The sequence below is a fragment of the Macrobrachium rosenbergii genome, chromosome 33 (genome assembly GCF_040412425.1).
Source record: "Macrobrachium rosenbergii isolate ZJJX-2024 chromosome 33, ASM4041242v1, whole genome shotgun sequence".
In the NCBI taxonomy this organism is placed as follows: Eukaryota; Metazoa; Arthropoda; class Malacostraca; order Decapoda; family Palaemonidae; genus Macrobrachium; species Macrobrachium rosenbergii.
Genome location: NC_089773.1, coordinates 14,771,773 through 14,785,722, shown reverse-complemented (window position 1 = coordinate 14,785,722; position 13,950 = coordinate 14,771,773). Strand labels below are relative to the sequence as shown.

The 13,950-nt window shown below is 35.5% G+C and overlaps 2 protein-coding genes across 3 annotated transcripts in view; one reads left to right on the top strand and one right to left on the bottom strand.

Annotated features, from left to right (window-relative positions):
* Window positions 1-1,970: 1,970 nt before the first annotated feature.
* Window positions 1,971-13,950, bottom strand: part of LOC136855956 (zinc finger protein 845-like) — a 61,944-nt gene continuing 49,964 nt past the window's right edge. The window contains exons 1-2 of one of the 2 annotated variants that reach the window (XM_067133501.1): window positions 8,889-9,035; window positions 1,971-6,641 (exon numbers count right to left, since the gene is read on the bottom strand). In XM_067133501.1, coding sequence (XP_066989602.1) covers window positions 4,382-6,199 — 1,818 coding nt within the window. In that variant the 5' untranslated portion in view covers window positions 6,200-6,641; window positions 8,889-9,035 and the 3' untranslated portion in view covers window positions 1,971-4,381. Of the gene's footprint in view, window positions 6,642-8,888; window positions 9,036-13,950 lie in introns of those variants that run through there. The other variant, XM_067133502.1, reaches the window with a different exon arrangement.
* Window positions 11,777-13,950, top strand: part of LOC136855760 (probable serine/threonine-protein kinase DDB_G0281745) — a 2,866-nt gene continuing 692 nt past the window's right edge. Inside the window, exon 1 of the mRNA XM_067133117.1 lies at window positions 11,777-13,950. This exon is cut by the window's right edge and continues 692 nt beyond it. Within this exon, the coding sequence (XP_066989218.1) occupies window positions 11,897-13,950 (2,054 nt within the window). The 5' untranslated portion in view covers window positions 11,777-11,896.

Below are 13,950 nucleotides of genomic sequence, written 5' to 3'. Positions count from 1 at the left end.
TCTATATACATTAGATGAAATACATCACTTTCATGGAAGTCTTATGTTAATATCTATAAGGATATTTCTAATTTGCTCTCTCTCTCTCTATAAGATATATTTATGTAATATGTATACTGTATATATAAATACATATATATATATATATATATATATATATATATATATATATATATATATATATATATATATATATATATATATATATATATATATATATATATATATATATAATCACAAAACGCCATTAACTAGTAAGACAGATAACAGCAGTACTGGTAGGAGAAGAGACATGTTTGAATTTAAAAAAAAAAATATTCACAACAAAGCTTAACAGTAACCAACTCACGTGAGAAATTGGCCGAATAAAAGTAATAAAAAACAATAAAAAAAAAAACAATTATAAAAAAAACTGGCCAAACGGGAAGAACACGGTCCAATAAAATAGAGGAAGAGAGATTCGACCAATTTTACCTTTGTTCTTGACGCAGTTGTTAATTGAAGGGGATTTGTGAGAGGTGTAAAAATTCGCCATATTCCGTCCGGGAGGTGGTGTTGTGCTGAGAGAGAGAGAGAGAGAGAGAGAGAGAGAGAGAGAGAGAGAGAGAGAGAGAGAGAGAGAGAGAGAGACGTGTGCACAGACACAGCAATAATTAAAAGAAGCCCCATAATCATAGGATAAATTTTCATTTACCTTAAACCCTTGGATAGATACCAGTATAAGGATGCCCATTCCGTCGGACTCTCCCTGGAAAAATAGAATGAAAATATACTTTAAAACAGGAATACAATTCCAACCAGCATACGATTTAAAGGTAATTTTAAATATTCCTTTAATTCAAAAACATATTCCTGTATATAATATGATTTGAACAATATCTGTACAATGATTCAGATTAAGAAAGAAATATATATTTATGTCTATTGTGCAAACTAAACCCACTAAGAGAGAGAGAGAGAGAGAGAGAGAGAGAGAGAGAGAGAGAGAGAGAGAGAGAGAGAGAGAGAGAGAGAGAGAGAGAGAGAGAGAAATTCAGTGGCTGATAAATTAGAATAGTTTTTTGTGAGAGCTGAAATAGAATTTTTTTTTTTAATTTTTAAATTTTTTAAAAATTCCCAAGGTTGTATACATATATATATGTATAATACATATGTACATTTATATATATACATATGTACATATATATATATACATATATACATATGTACATATATATATATATATATATATATATATATATATATATATATATATATATATATATATATATATATATATATATATATATATATATATATATATATATATATAAATTCAAAACAAGAATATCATTCAAGACATTAAGAAAAAAAGTTCACATGTCCTGAACATAAAAAAATTACTTATCAACACCTGAATAAAAAAACTACACAAATACAGAAATTACTTCTAGAAAACTACAAAATAAAAAACATTACAAACTTGAGTAACTTGGAAATTCTACAGTATAAGAAAAACATTCACAAAAAAACAACAAATATAAAAAGTTCCCCTAAAAAAATATGAATTTTCCAAAAATGGAACAAGAATATGTTTGAAGTTTTATGTTTATACATACACATATTTATACATATATGTGCATACATATTTATACTTTGTATACATACACAATATATTCATAAACATTTTTCATAAATGTATTGGGTTATTTTTTTACACAGTGACCTCTTTCTCTGACCAAGTAGGTCATAAGACGACCACTTTTTTATACTAAGGTCATTTTTGACCATATATGACCCCTTTTTTGACACCCTGGTAAGTCACAAGTCATTCACACCTTATAATTGGGTCATTTTTGACCCTAAATGACCTCTTTTTGACACTCCCAAAGTCAGAAGATACCAACACCTCATACTGAGGTCAATCTGACCCTTGTGACCTCTTCCTGTGACCAAGGTCACAAAATAGAAGCTGAAAATGAAAGACAGAGTCGTCATTCATTTTTTTATTCATAATAGTAAGTTACACATTTCATGAATCACAGCCTTCTGTACCTTAAACTGTATTTTAACTTTCTAATGTTTACATTCTATAATTAAGAAAGAAACTGGCTTTAAAGAAGTAATTTTAAATTTAAAATTAAAGATGGACCAACGTAAAAAGTAATTCAAATGCATTTACATTTTGACATTTGAGTCAAAAATATGTAATTAAAACTAAATGTAAAATTAAAATTACAGGTGACTTTACGTAAAAAGTCATTCAAATGCAGTTACCTTTTGACACTTGAGCAAAAAATGCAATTAAAATTATAATTTTAACCAGTGTGCAAAGTGTTTCAATTGCTGTTATATTTTAAAGTCAATTGCTGTTACATTTTAATGACTGTTCAGCAAAAGAAAAGTAATTGAAGTTCAAAGTTACATTTTAACATCTGTTAAATTTAAAATAATTTTAATTACCATACAAAGTAACTTGAATGCAGTCACATTTTAACACCTGCTGAGCATAAAAATGTAATAAAAATTAAAAATAATAATTTACTTCAAAAGGAATTTAAAAAAATTACATTTTGACATCTGTTGAGCCAAAACATTTAATTCAGGTTAAAAATAACTTTAACTTACATCAAAGTAATTCAAATAATTACAATATAAGACCTTTTGAGCAAAGAAAATGTAATAATAAAAAATAATTTTAACATACAAAGTAATTCACATAATGTAACATTTTATCATATGCCTAGCAACTGTCATTAAAATTAAAAATAATTTAAATTTACTTCAAAGTAATTAAAGTAGTCTAACTACATTTCAACACCTACTAAGCAAGAAAATGTAATTAATATGAAAAATAATTTTAAAATGCAAAATAATTCAGGTATAGTGACATTTTAACACCTGTTGAGATTAAAAGGAATTAAAATTAAAAATAATTTAAATTTACAATTAATTTACAACAAATTAATTTAAATGCAGTTATATTTCAATGCCTGCTGAGCAAGAAAATGTAATTAAAATGAAAACATAATTTTAACATACACAGCATAAATATTTTAATACCCACTGGGCCAAATAATGTAATTAAAATAAAAAATAATTTTAATATACAAAGTAATTTATATGGTTATATTTTAACACCTGTTGAGCCAAATAACGAAATTAAAATGAATAATTTTAACATACAAAGTAATTTAGGTATAGTTATATTTTAACACCCATTAAGACAATTAAATTAAAACTAATTTTAATTCACTTCAAAGTAATTTAAATACAGTTACATTTTAAAACCTGCTGCATAGAAAAATTGTAATTAAAATTAAAAGTAATTTTAACCTACAAAGTAATTCGCGTAGTTATACTTGAGCAATATGTTTATTAAAGTTACAAATAAATGTAATTTCTATACAAAGTAATTCAAACAATTACACTTCAACACCTCTTGAGCGTGAGGTTAAAATATTAAATCACTGGATACACAAATGTTGTTTCGCTGCCTACGTCAATTCAATAATTGCTTGCATACTTGTTTAAAATGTTGAAACAACTTCCTTTTTAAAATATAAAAACAACAAAATATTAAATGTCGAAACATCCTTTTTACACGATCAAAACAACGTTATATTAAATACACCAATGTTGTTTTGCTGCCTATGTTAGTTTGAATAATTGTTTGCATACTTTTAAGAATGTCAAAACAAGATCCCTTTTAAAATAAGAAAACAACAAAATAATAAACACACCAGTGTTGTTTGGTAGCCTACGTCAGTTTAAATAACTGTGTGCAACCTTGTTGTGAAATGTTAAAACAACATACTTTTTAAAATATCAAAACAACATATTAAATACACCAACGTTGTTTTGTAGCCTAAGTCAATCCAAATAATTGCTTGCATGCTTTTCAATACATCAAAGCAATGTCCTTTTTAAAATATGAAAACAACATAATATCAAATGCACAGGTGTTGTTTAGCAGCCAATGTATTTTAAATCATTTTCAAAATGTCAAAACAACGTTAAATGCGCAATTGTTGCTCTGCAGCCTATGTTAATTTAATAATACTTTTGCATGACTTCACACACACACCACTTCTAATCGCTAATCATAGCACCTTTTTGTTTCTTGCTCAAGCAGAAGAATCGTTTTCCCTGGGGAAATGGAATTGGAATATAAATACAATTTAGGCCAAGGGCCAAGCACTGGGACCTATGAAGTCATTCAATGCTGGATGGGAAACTGAGAGTGAAGAAGGTTTTAAAGGCACAACAGGAGGAAAACCTCAAAGCAGCTGCACTGTGTAAACAACCGTTAGGAGAAGGTTAAAAGTGAATAGGAACAAGAGGGACTGCAAATAACCTTCAGTAATGTCTACAGTGCACAGCGCGAGGCGAACCGACGGCATTACCCCTCTGCGGGGTCTTTTTCCTTGTGGGTTTTCAGATGGCGAGCGAGTTTGTTGCGTTTTGGAAAGATCTCTTCGCAGATGGAGCAGGTGAAGAAGTTGCCCTGCCTGTGGACTCGCAAATGAATGGTCAGATGTAACTTCTTGGAATAACTCTTGCCACACTCACTGCACGTAAGACCCGCATCGGCCAAGCTGTGAAGCTTCGAGTGACGTACCAAGTGGCACTTCTGCGTGAACTTCTTCTCGCACTTGGGGCACGAATAAAGACTCCGGCTGGAGTGAACCTGTTCGTGTCTGTTGAGGTTGCTGATTTTGTTGAAGGTCGCATTGCAAACCGAACATTTATAAGGCCTCACGCCTGTGTGGACTCTCATGTGCTGAGCGAAAGACTTGATGGAAACCGACTGGTTGCAGTGTTTGCAAGTGGTGAACTGTTTGGTCGAATTGTGGTCGGCAATGTGACGTGAAAGATTGGCCTTGTAAGAAAACGCTTTGTCGCAGAGATGGCAGCTGAAGTTCTTGTCGCCTCCGTGAGTTTCGAGGTGGTACATCAGAGCGTTCTGCTGGATGAACGGCCTGCCGCAGATGCCACACTGGAAGGGCTTCTCCCCTGTATGAATTTTGATGTGGCCGGAAAGATACTTGCTCTGGGAAAACTCTTTGCCGCAGATCGAACACACGTAAGGCTTCTCCCCCGTGTGGGTCGTCATGTGTTGGTCGAGTGTGCTCTTCAGCACGAAAGTCTTGTCGCAAACGAAGCAAGAATAAGGTCGTTCCCCGGCATGACTCTTGAGGTGAGTGTGGAGGTACGTCCTGCGACTAAAAGTCTTGGAACAAACCCTGCAGGTGTAACTGACTTCCTTGTGAGTTTTCATGTGCATTTTGAGCCTGAGGCTCGAGGGAAAGTCTAACCCGCAGACGCTACAGGCAAACGTTTTGTAAGTAGTATGAGATTTCATGTGATCGGTAAGGGCGTCCTGACTGGAGAACTTCTTCGGACAGACTTTACACATAGATTTCTTATCGGTGTGCGTGTTCATGTGCCTCCGTAGGCAACGCCTCTGCCTGAATTTTTTCCCGCAGGCAGAGCACGAGTGTGGCTTCCCCACAAAGTGAGTTTGCTCGTGAGCTCTCAGCAAATACTGCGAATCAAACTGCTTGTCACATACGTAGCATTCGTGTGGCCTCTGACCCTCTTCATCTGTCCGTGTGAGAGGAAGAGAATCACTCTCCTGAGAAGAATCTTCTGAGCAAACGTCAGGAGTGGAATGTTTCTCGTCAGCATGGATTCTCTCGTGTTTCTTGAGACTGTCTTTTCTCTTGAACGCTTTGTCGCAAACGGAGCATTTATAAGGAGTTCCATTAGAATGAACCTTAGTGTGCTTCCCCAGGGCACGTTTTGAAGGAAAAGTCTTTGGGCATAAAGTGCAGGAGTACGGCTCATCGGCTATGTATAAAAGTACAGGCCTGTCATTACCTTCAACTGTAAATTTTTCCTCTGTACTCTCAAGTGTAATACTTTTGCTGTACTCTGTACTCTCGAGTGTAATTTTTCTACCGAGTTCTGACTCTGTCTCAGAAACATCAGAGCTATTATTTTCTGCTTGGCAAGAGAATATTTTCCTAACAACATGATTTTCATTGCGAGTATCAAGAGAATCTTTAACAGAAAACGTTTTTTCACAATTCATTTCACCCGTATGAACAAGAAGGTGACATATACTTTCATCTGAACATACAAAAACCTTCCCACAAGATTCACAATTTGATGTTGCAATCTGGCTAAAATCTACCATATTAATAATGGAAGACATATTGATAAACTCAAGATTTAAAGCGCATTGTACAATTTACATGCCGTCCAATGTTCTTCAAGCAAATCGGCTACAAATCTCACTACAAGTATAATTCATCTATTTGAGCTGGCAATACAGTGCTGAAGTTCTACCAAGTATAAAATAAAAGAACCTTAATTCCACACTCTGGTCATGTGAGAACAAGCAGGAACTTTGCAGACTGATTACATAAAAAAAAACCAAATGTAGGAACAAGCGTGTACCTCAATACCACCACATTTAATCAAATCTTGCACGACGGTGATACTGCAAAACACATCTTGATAGAAGATGTAACGTCTAGATGCAAAACGTCACCAGTAATTCCATATATTTTGTGAAATGTGTGTACGTCGAGCCTGGGCAGGTCACAGCTGTAGATGCTACAACTCATCTCTGTTGGTCCCCATCAAACTCTCATCTGAAAAGGAGGATATATAGTAGAATCTTATGCACTTTATTACAAAATTTGACTTGGTTTAATAAATACCGAAAGTACAGAACAAAAGAGCAAATATGTGCAGTACTGTAGATGTAAAACACATATGTACCACAGTATAGTATTTTAAAATAAAATACTACAGGAGACATAAAAAATGTAATACTACAGTACAGTATTTTTCAAAGTTTGAACTTCTAATATTTCCTCATCAATTTCCATCAATCATAAGGTCTCATGCTCCGCACATTTATATTTAAATTGTAAGATAAAGTTTAAAATACTTGTAATAAAGAAGTCCTAGTTTGATTTCATACAAAATGATGCATAATAAAATAATGTATATATATTATTTACTATCATTATCATTCAAAAGATAAACCCCTATTCATATGGAACAAGTCTATGGGGGCCATTGACTTGAAAATCAAGCTTCCATAGAATATTGCTGTTCATTTGAGAGAAGTTACAGAAGGTTATAGGAAATACAAAAAGAAGAAATACCCTGTATCAGTTATTAGAAAAGAAAAAAATGATAAATAAATAAATAAATAGACAAAAATACAAATAACTTTTGAGGTTCTAATTATCAACATTATCAATCTTTCCAGCCCTACCTAGAGAGACGAAAAAAGGCGATAAATAAAAATAAGAGGGAATGGGAAATAACTGATAACCTGCAATTCAAGAGACACCAGCAAAGAGAGAGAGAAATTAATGGAAGAGGACAAATAACTACTGTACAAGAGAATAGAAAATAAAACTGACACGCCTGAAATTAAGTAGATGTCAGCAGCAGAAAGCAGGAATGAATTTCTTCCTAACTCAAATATTTGGCGATCAGAAGATTCCGCAACTGCGCTAGGCAAACTACTCCACCATTTTAGTTGTAGCCGAGATGAAACTTCCTACCAATCTGTCTCTCAAGACGTTTTCTTTTGATGACTTTCATAGGTCTTTAGAGAATTATGGCAAGTTCAATGCTTTCCACAAAGATGGCAGCCTCATTTAGCTGAGGTTTCGCAGTGTTCTGTAGCCCAGTGCAGGAATCTCTCATTTCGATTAATGGAATCTAAAGTCGTGCGACAATTGCAAAGTGACGGCAATTCGGGAAATAGATTGGCGGCACATCGGGTTTATAGCTGACGGCAGACCGGGGTTATAAATCATCTCAGAAACAGCTGAAACAATCGTAAATCAATATAGACTGGGGGGGGGGGAAAGGCCCCCAACTAAGTCAGGGCACAATGCCCTTAGTTAGGTTAGGTTAGATTACGATATATTTGATTTTTTTTGGCAATTTTAGCAAAACCTTAAGCTAACCTTCGCAACTGGAATTAAACCAATATAAAATAAACCATAATCGGAAATGTGGTTTATTTCTCATTTTACCTCCGAAAGTAAACCCCAATAAACCTTAGGCTAATCCCTGCAAGGGACTTGTGGGTAAACCAACAAACTAACAAAAAAATTAAACTGATTTGGGTTTATTTCAAACCACGACCGAAAATAAACCCAAAATAAACCTTAATAAACCCCAAAGGTTCCTGCCTCGTAACCTAAACTTAGAGGTCCCTTAAAACAGGCCTGAAACAACAAATTAAACCGGAAAATTATCCTGATTTTGGTTTATTTCAAAACCACGACCGAAAATAAACCAAAATAAACCTTAATAAACCCCAAAGGTTCCTGCCTACGTAACCCTAAACTTAGAGGTCCCTTAAAACAGGCCTGAAACAACAAATTAAACCGGAAAATTATCCTGATTTTGGTTTATTTCAAAACCACGACCGAAAATAAACCAAAATAAACCTTAATAAACCCCAAAGGTTCCTGCCTACGTAACCTAAACTTAGAGGTCCCTTAAAACAGGCCTGAAACAACAAATTAAACCGGAAAATTATCCTGATTTTGGTTTATTTCAAAACCACGACCGAAAATAAACCAAAATAAACCTTAATAAACCCCAAAGGTTCCTGCCTACGTAACCCTAAACTAAAGAGGTACCTTAAAACAGGCCTGAAACAACAAATTAAACCGGAAAATTATAACGATTTTGGTTTATTTCAAAACCACGACCGAAAATAAACCTAAATCAACCAAAATAAACCAAAATCATTCCCATGATTTGGTTTACTTCGGTTTTAATTCTTAACCCTTACGAGTAAATTACGAAAAGACTCCCTCTTATTTCCCTCATTAAGTGGATATTAACCCATTAAAACTCACCTAAACCATCTCGAATTAAGGATAATTAGTCGACAATTCATTTCCCGGTCGAATTTTCCGTCGAATATTCGAAAATCCGACGAATTCCGACCTAAAATAAGTCGACAACTTCGACACGAGACGAGAAAAGGTTTTGTTTTGGTTTGTTCGAAAGATCGGGAATTGTTTTGATAACTTTAGGTAATGTTTCTTTATATTTTATAAGTTTATTTCGGTTATTTTTTCGTCATATACGTTTTTTATCATTTTAATTTCATCATTAATCTATTTTTAAATATTTAAAATAAGTTAAACCGTTTAATTTTTCCATAAAACTGATAAAATATTCTTATTCTAAGGAGAGACATTATTCTGATCCATGCTTTCGCTCACATATACCTACAATAATGTTTCTGAGTTCGTTTTGCATTTATTTTGGTTTTCTCTTGTTATATACTTTTTACATAAGATTTACTTCACTAATAATGCATATAAAGTTATATGTAATAACTCAAAATGGTTATTTGTTTATAAAACATCCGCAACATTCTTTTTGAGATATATTTTTCACTCGTAATATTTATTGTTGTTTTTATAAATATTTTCATCGTTATATAATTTTTTCTTGAGTTTTCCCTCACTGAGAAATAATTTTACTTCACATAAACTATTTTCAAGTTGTTTTTCGTTTACAAAACCTAAATAAATTTCTTTTTTTCATAATTTCACTCTGAACATGATGAGGAGTATTACCAAATTTTACGTGTCTGCTCTCTCGTTTTCTTTTTGTGTGTGTGTGTGTGTGTGTGTGTGTGTGTGTGTGTGTGTGTGTGTGTAGACAGCATGTGTCTATGTGTATATAATATAAATATAAAATATAAATATAATATAAAACCAGAACCAAAGATTTCATACACATTACGTCATACACTAAAAAAATAAATATATTTCAAAACAAAAACACCAGACTGTCGTACAATACATTGCATACACACAAAATATACGAGGTCATAAATTCTCGCGTGTGCTCCGTACTATTTCCAAGATACGTTCACAAGGAAGGAGGTCAGGTCATGTCGTAAAAGTTCGAAAGGGGGACAAATTATTCATTTATTTGCTGGGACTTTTGAAATTTGGGCGGAAGGAATACTTTATTGTTTGTCGAATTGTAAGGAATAATTCTGTGTATATACAGTATATATATATATATATATATATATATATATATATATATATATATATATATATATATATATATATATATATATTACCAAAAACTATCAAATAATAATAATAATAATAATAATAATAATAATAATAATAATAATAATAATAATAATAATAATAATAAAAATCTTTCACCATTAATTCATAAGATTTGAACTACATTCTCTAAGAAAATAAATATTGGTCTCTTTTGGATAATAATAATAATAATAATAATAATAATAATAATAATAATAATAATAATAATAATAATAATAATAATATTGACAGAGTAATAATAATAATATTGACAGAATAATAATAATAATAATACTGACAGAATAATAAAAATAATAATAATAATAATAATAATAATAATAATAATAATAATAATAATAATAATAATAACCATTGACAAATGAACAACAGAATATCTGCAAAATTAAATACACACGCTCCCGGGAATATTAATAGCCCAGAGAATTGCATCTGTTAATGACACTCCAACGGCCATTTCTGGCCATTTAAGGCCTTTTATGGCCCTTTATGGCCATTCAGGTGTCGTCTCCATTCTCAAATCTTTGTAGGAGAAGCGCCTGGAGCAAGTGGGGTGGCTCGTTTATGCCCGCAAGTTTTGGGGACTTGGGGTATGAAGTCGTGTTAATCTCAGTTTGTGTCGATTTTTTGGGGGAGGTGAGTCTGGTTGCAGTTTCATGTATATATATATACATATATACATACATATACATATACATTATATATATATGTATATATATATATATATTTATAAGTATATATATGTATATGTATATATACATATACATATATATATATATATATATATATATATATATATATATATATATATATATATGTACATTTATGTGTATATCAGGGAATTACAAGCAGACTCATCTTCCAAAAATCGACAAAAATCTATATATCTAATATATAATAATATATACAGTATATATATATATATATATATATATATATATATATATATATATATATATATATATATATATATATTATATATATAGTTATATACAGATATATACATATACATAATAAGAATAACCACAATAAGAATACATAAGAATAGGCGAAGTATAAGCATCAAGGAATAAGGACTGATCTATACCAAGGCTTGAAGGACAGAATTATCCGTTGCATTCTTAAATTTTCTTATTTGAAAGCGTTACTGTGTCAGTACACAGCAGGGTGTAGATACTCCGTGTATTTGAAGGTGTTACTACGTCAGTACACCCACACAAAAACCTCAGCAACAGGGTGTAGAAACCCTGTGTATCACCAAATCCTGTCTTTGAAACCTGTCTGTTCTTGAAGATTCTGGAATCCTTGAATCTCTCTCTCTCTCTCTCTCTCTAATGATTTCTTTTCCAATCGAGCTTTTCCTACAGAAGTTCGTTTTCAATAGAAGCAACGACTATCCTGAGAGAGAGAGAGAGAGAGAGAGAGAGAGAGAGAGAGAGAGAGAGAGAGAGAGAGAGAGAGAGAGAGAGAGAGCTCCATAATCCTGAGGACGTCTCCAATAAGGCTTCAAAAACTCGATTCTGTCTTCAGCAATCTCGACTTCCAATCTCAGCTCTTTGTTCCTGAGAGAGAGAGAGAGAGAGAGAGAGAGAGAGAGAGAGAGAGAGAGAGAGAGAGAGAGAGAGAGAGAGAGAAGATAGTGTGTGTTCGTGTGTGTGTGTGTGTGTGTCCATGTGTCTGAGACAGAGAGAAAAAAGAAACTTCTCCTCGGAGTGGCACATTCAGATATAAAGCCTAACAGCCTATAGGAGAGCACATCCCTAGACATGTGTCCGCATTTAGTGTCATTGTTTACGTTGACTTACGGCTTCGGGAGAGGTGGTGCAGCAGAAGGAGTGGGAGGAGGAGAAGAAGAAGGGAGACCGCTACTGCAGCGCCTCCTTCATCGTCTTCTTCTTCTTCTGTTTCTCTTCCGAAGATATGGTTCCATGTTGACGCGCCTTCTGTTGGCGTGTTTGTTTTGCTTCATCTTCGCCTACTTTTGCCGGAGAGGACCTGAATCCCACAGAAGAATCGACCGCAGGAAGGATCTCAGGACTGAAGAAGGCTACGAGCGAGATCCTACAGAAGGACCTCCGAGGGTGGAAGAAGGCGAGATGGACCATCCAAAGGAGGAGGAGGAGTTGGAGAATTGGTCCAATTTCTTCACTCTCGTTCTCTTGGCTGCGCTGAAGCATCTGGAGGTATACATCCCCTGCAGAGACACTGTTTCTTCTCCATCATCTTCTTCTTCTGTTTTCTCTTCACTCTTCTCTTCTCTCCACCTATTTCTCTCCCCGCTGTCCTCTCCGGAGACTCTTGTTACATTTCGCGCCTCCCTTTGCAGGCGTAGGAGTAAGAAAGTTTCCTCCACTGACGGGCCGAAGCGTCTGCATCTCTCTTACTACACGTCTAGTATTTCGTGCTGCGATTCCTGTGACTTTTGTCACTGCAGTTGGGCCACATCTCGTCTCATTTCTTCTCTGTACAGGAAGACGTCTTCCGCCAAGGCTAGGTACCCTCCGGCGAGGTCTTTCTTCTCTCATTACAAGTATGGGAGTTATAGTCCACTCTATTCTTCTTCTTCAACTGCTTCTTTTCCTTCCCGGACGAAAAAGTCACAGACAAAGAGACGTTCTCCCACTTTTCCGACTCCAAAGTCACAGACAAAGAGACGTTCCCCGACTTTCTTGGCTCCAAAGTCACAGACAGAGAGACGTCCTCCCACTTTCCTGACTCCAAAGCCACAGACAAAGAGACGTTCTCCCACTTTCTCGACACCAAAGCCACAGATAAAGAGACGTTCTCCACAGACAAAGAGACGTTCTCCCACTTTCCCGACTCCAAAGTCACAGACAAAGAGACGTCCTCCCACTTTCCTGACTCCAAAGCCACAGACAAAGAGACGTCCTCCCACTTTCTCGACACCAAAGCCACAGATAAAGAGACGTTCTCCACAGACAAAGAGACGTTCTCCCACTTTCCCGACTCCAAAGCCACAGGTAAGGAGACGTCCTCCCACTTTCTTGGCTCCAAAGTCACAGACAAAGAGACACCCAAAGTCACTGAAGCCCAGATTTGAATCAGCTTTCCAGAATCCAGCAGCACGGAAGCGAAGAGACCGTTCTACTTCCCAGCGTCGAGACTCGTGGCAACGAAGTTCTTGTCCTGTTTCAACCACTGACTGCCCACCATTCAGTCAGCGGCCACGCTTGTCCTCCATTTTGGACAACTTGTCCTGTAGCACCTTTTCGAAAAGGGCTGACTGCAGCACCGACCATTTGGAGGAGAGAGGGGTCCCGGTGTTCAAGTGGTGGGAAGTAAAGCCCTACCTCGGGGCCAAGCTGGGCGAAGGATGCTATGGCGACGTATATGCCCTCAGGTGGACGGAGAGACTGCCCCCCGCGTGCATCAAGCTGGGCAAGAGCCCCTCGTACCTGGATCTCTTTATCGCTGAGGTGAAACACATGATCAGGCTACGGCACACCGCGGTCCCCCGGGTGGTGGGAATTGTCCTGGACCCCCCGGGAATCATCATGAAGCGCCACCAGGTGACGCTGCAGGACTGGGTGGAGGAGTGCCATCCTCCTGCCAGGAAAGTGCTTCAGGTGCTGTTAACACTGTGCAAGATCGTTGAGGAGATCCACTTGGCTGGGTACTGCCACAACGACTTGAAGCCCAACAACGTCATGCTCGACTTCCCTCCCAGGGGCATCAAGGTGACGGTCATCGACCTGGGCATTATGCTGGAGATAGGAAAGAGGCCCTTCAGTGTCAGGGACTTAGACAGTGACGAACTTGAGGTTCTCCGCAGGAAGATGCCTTGGTATGCCCCTAAGAT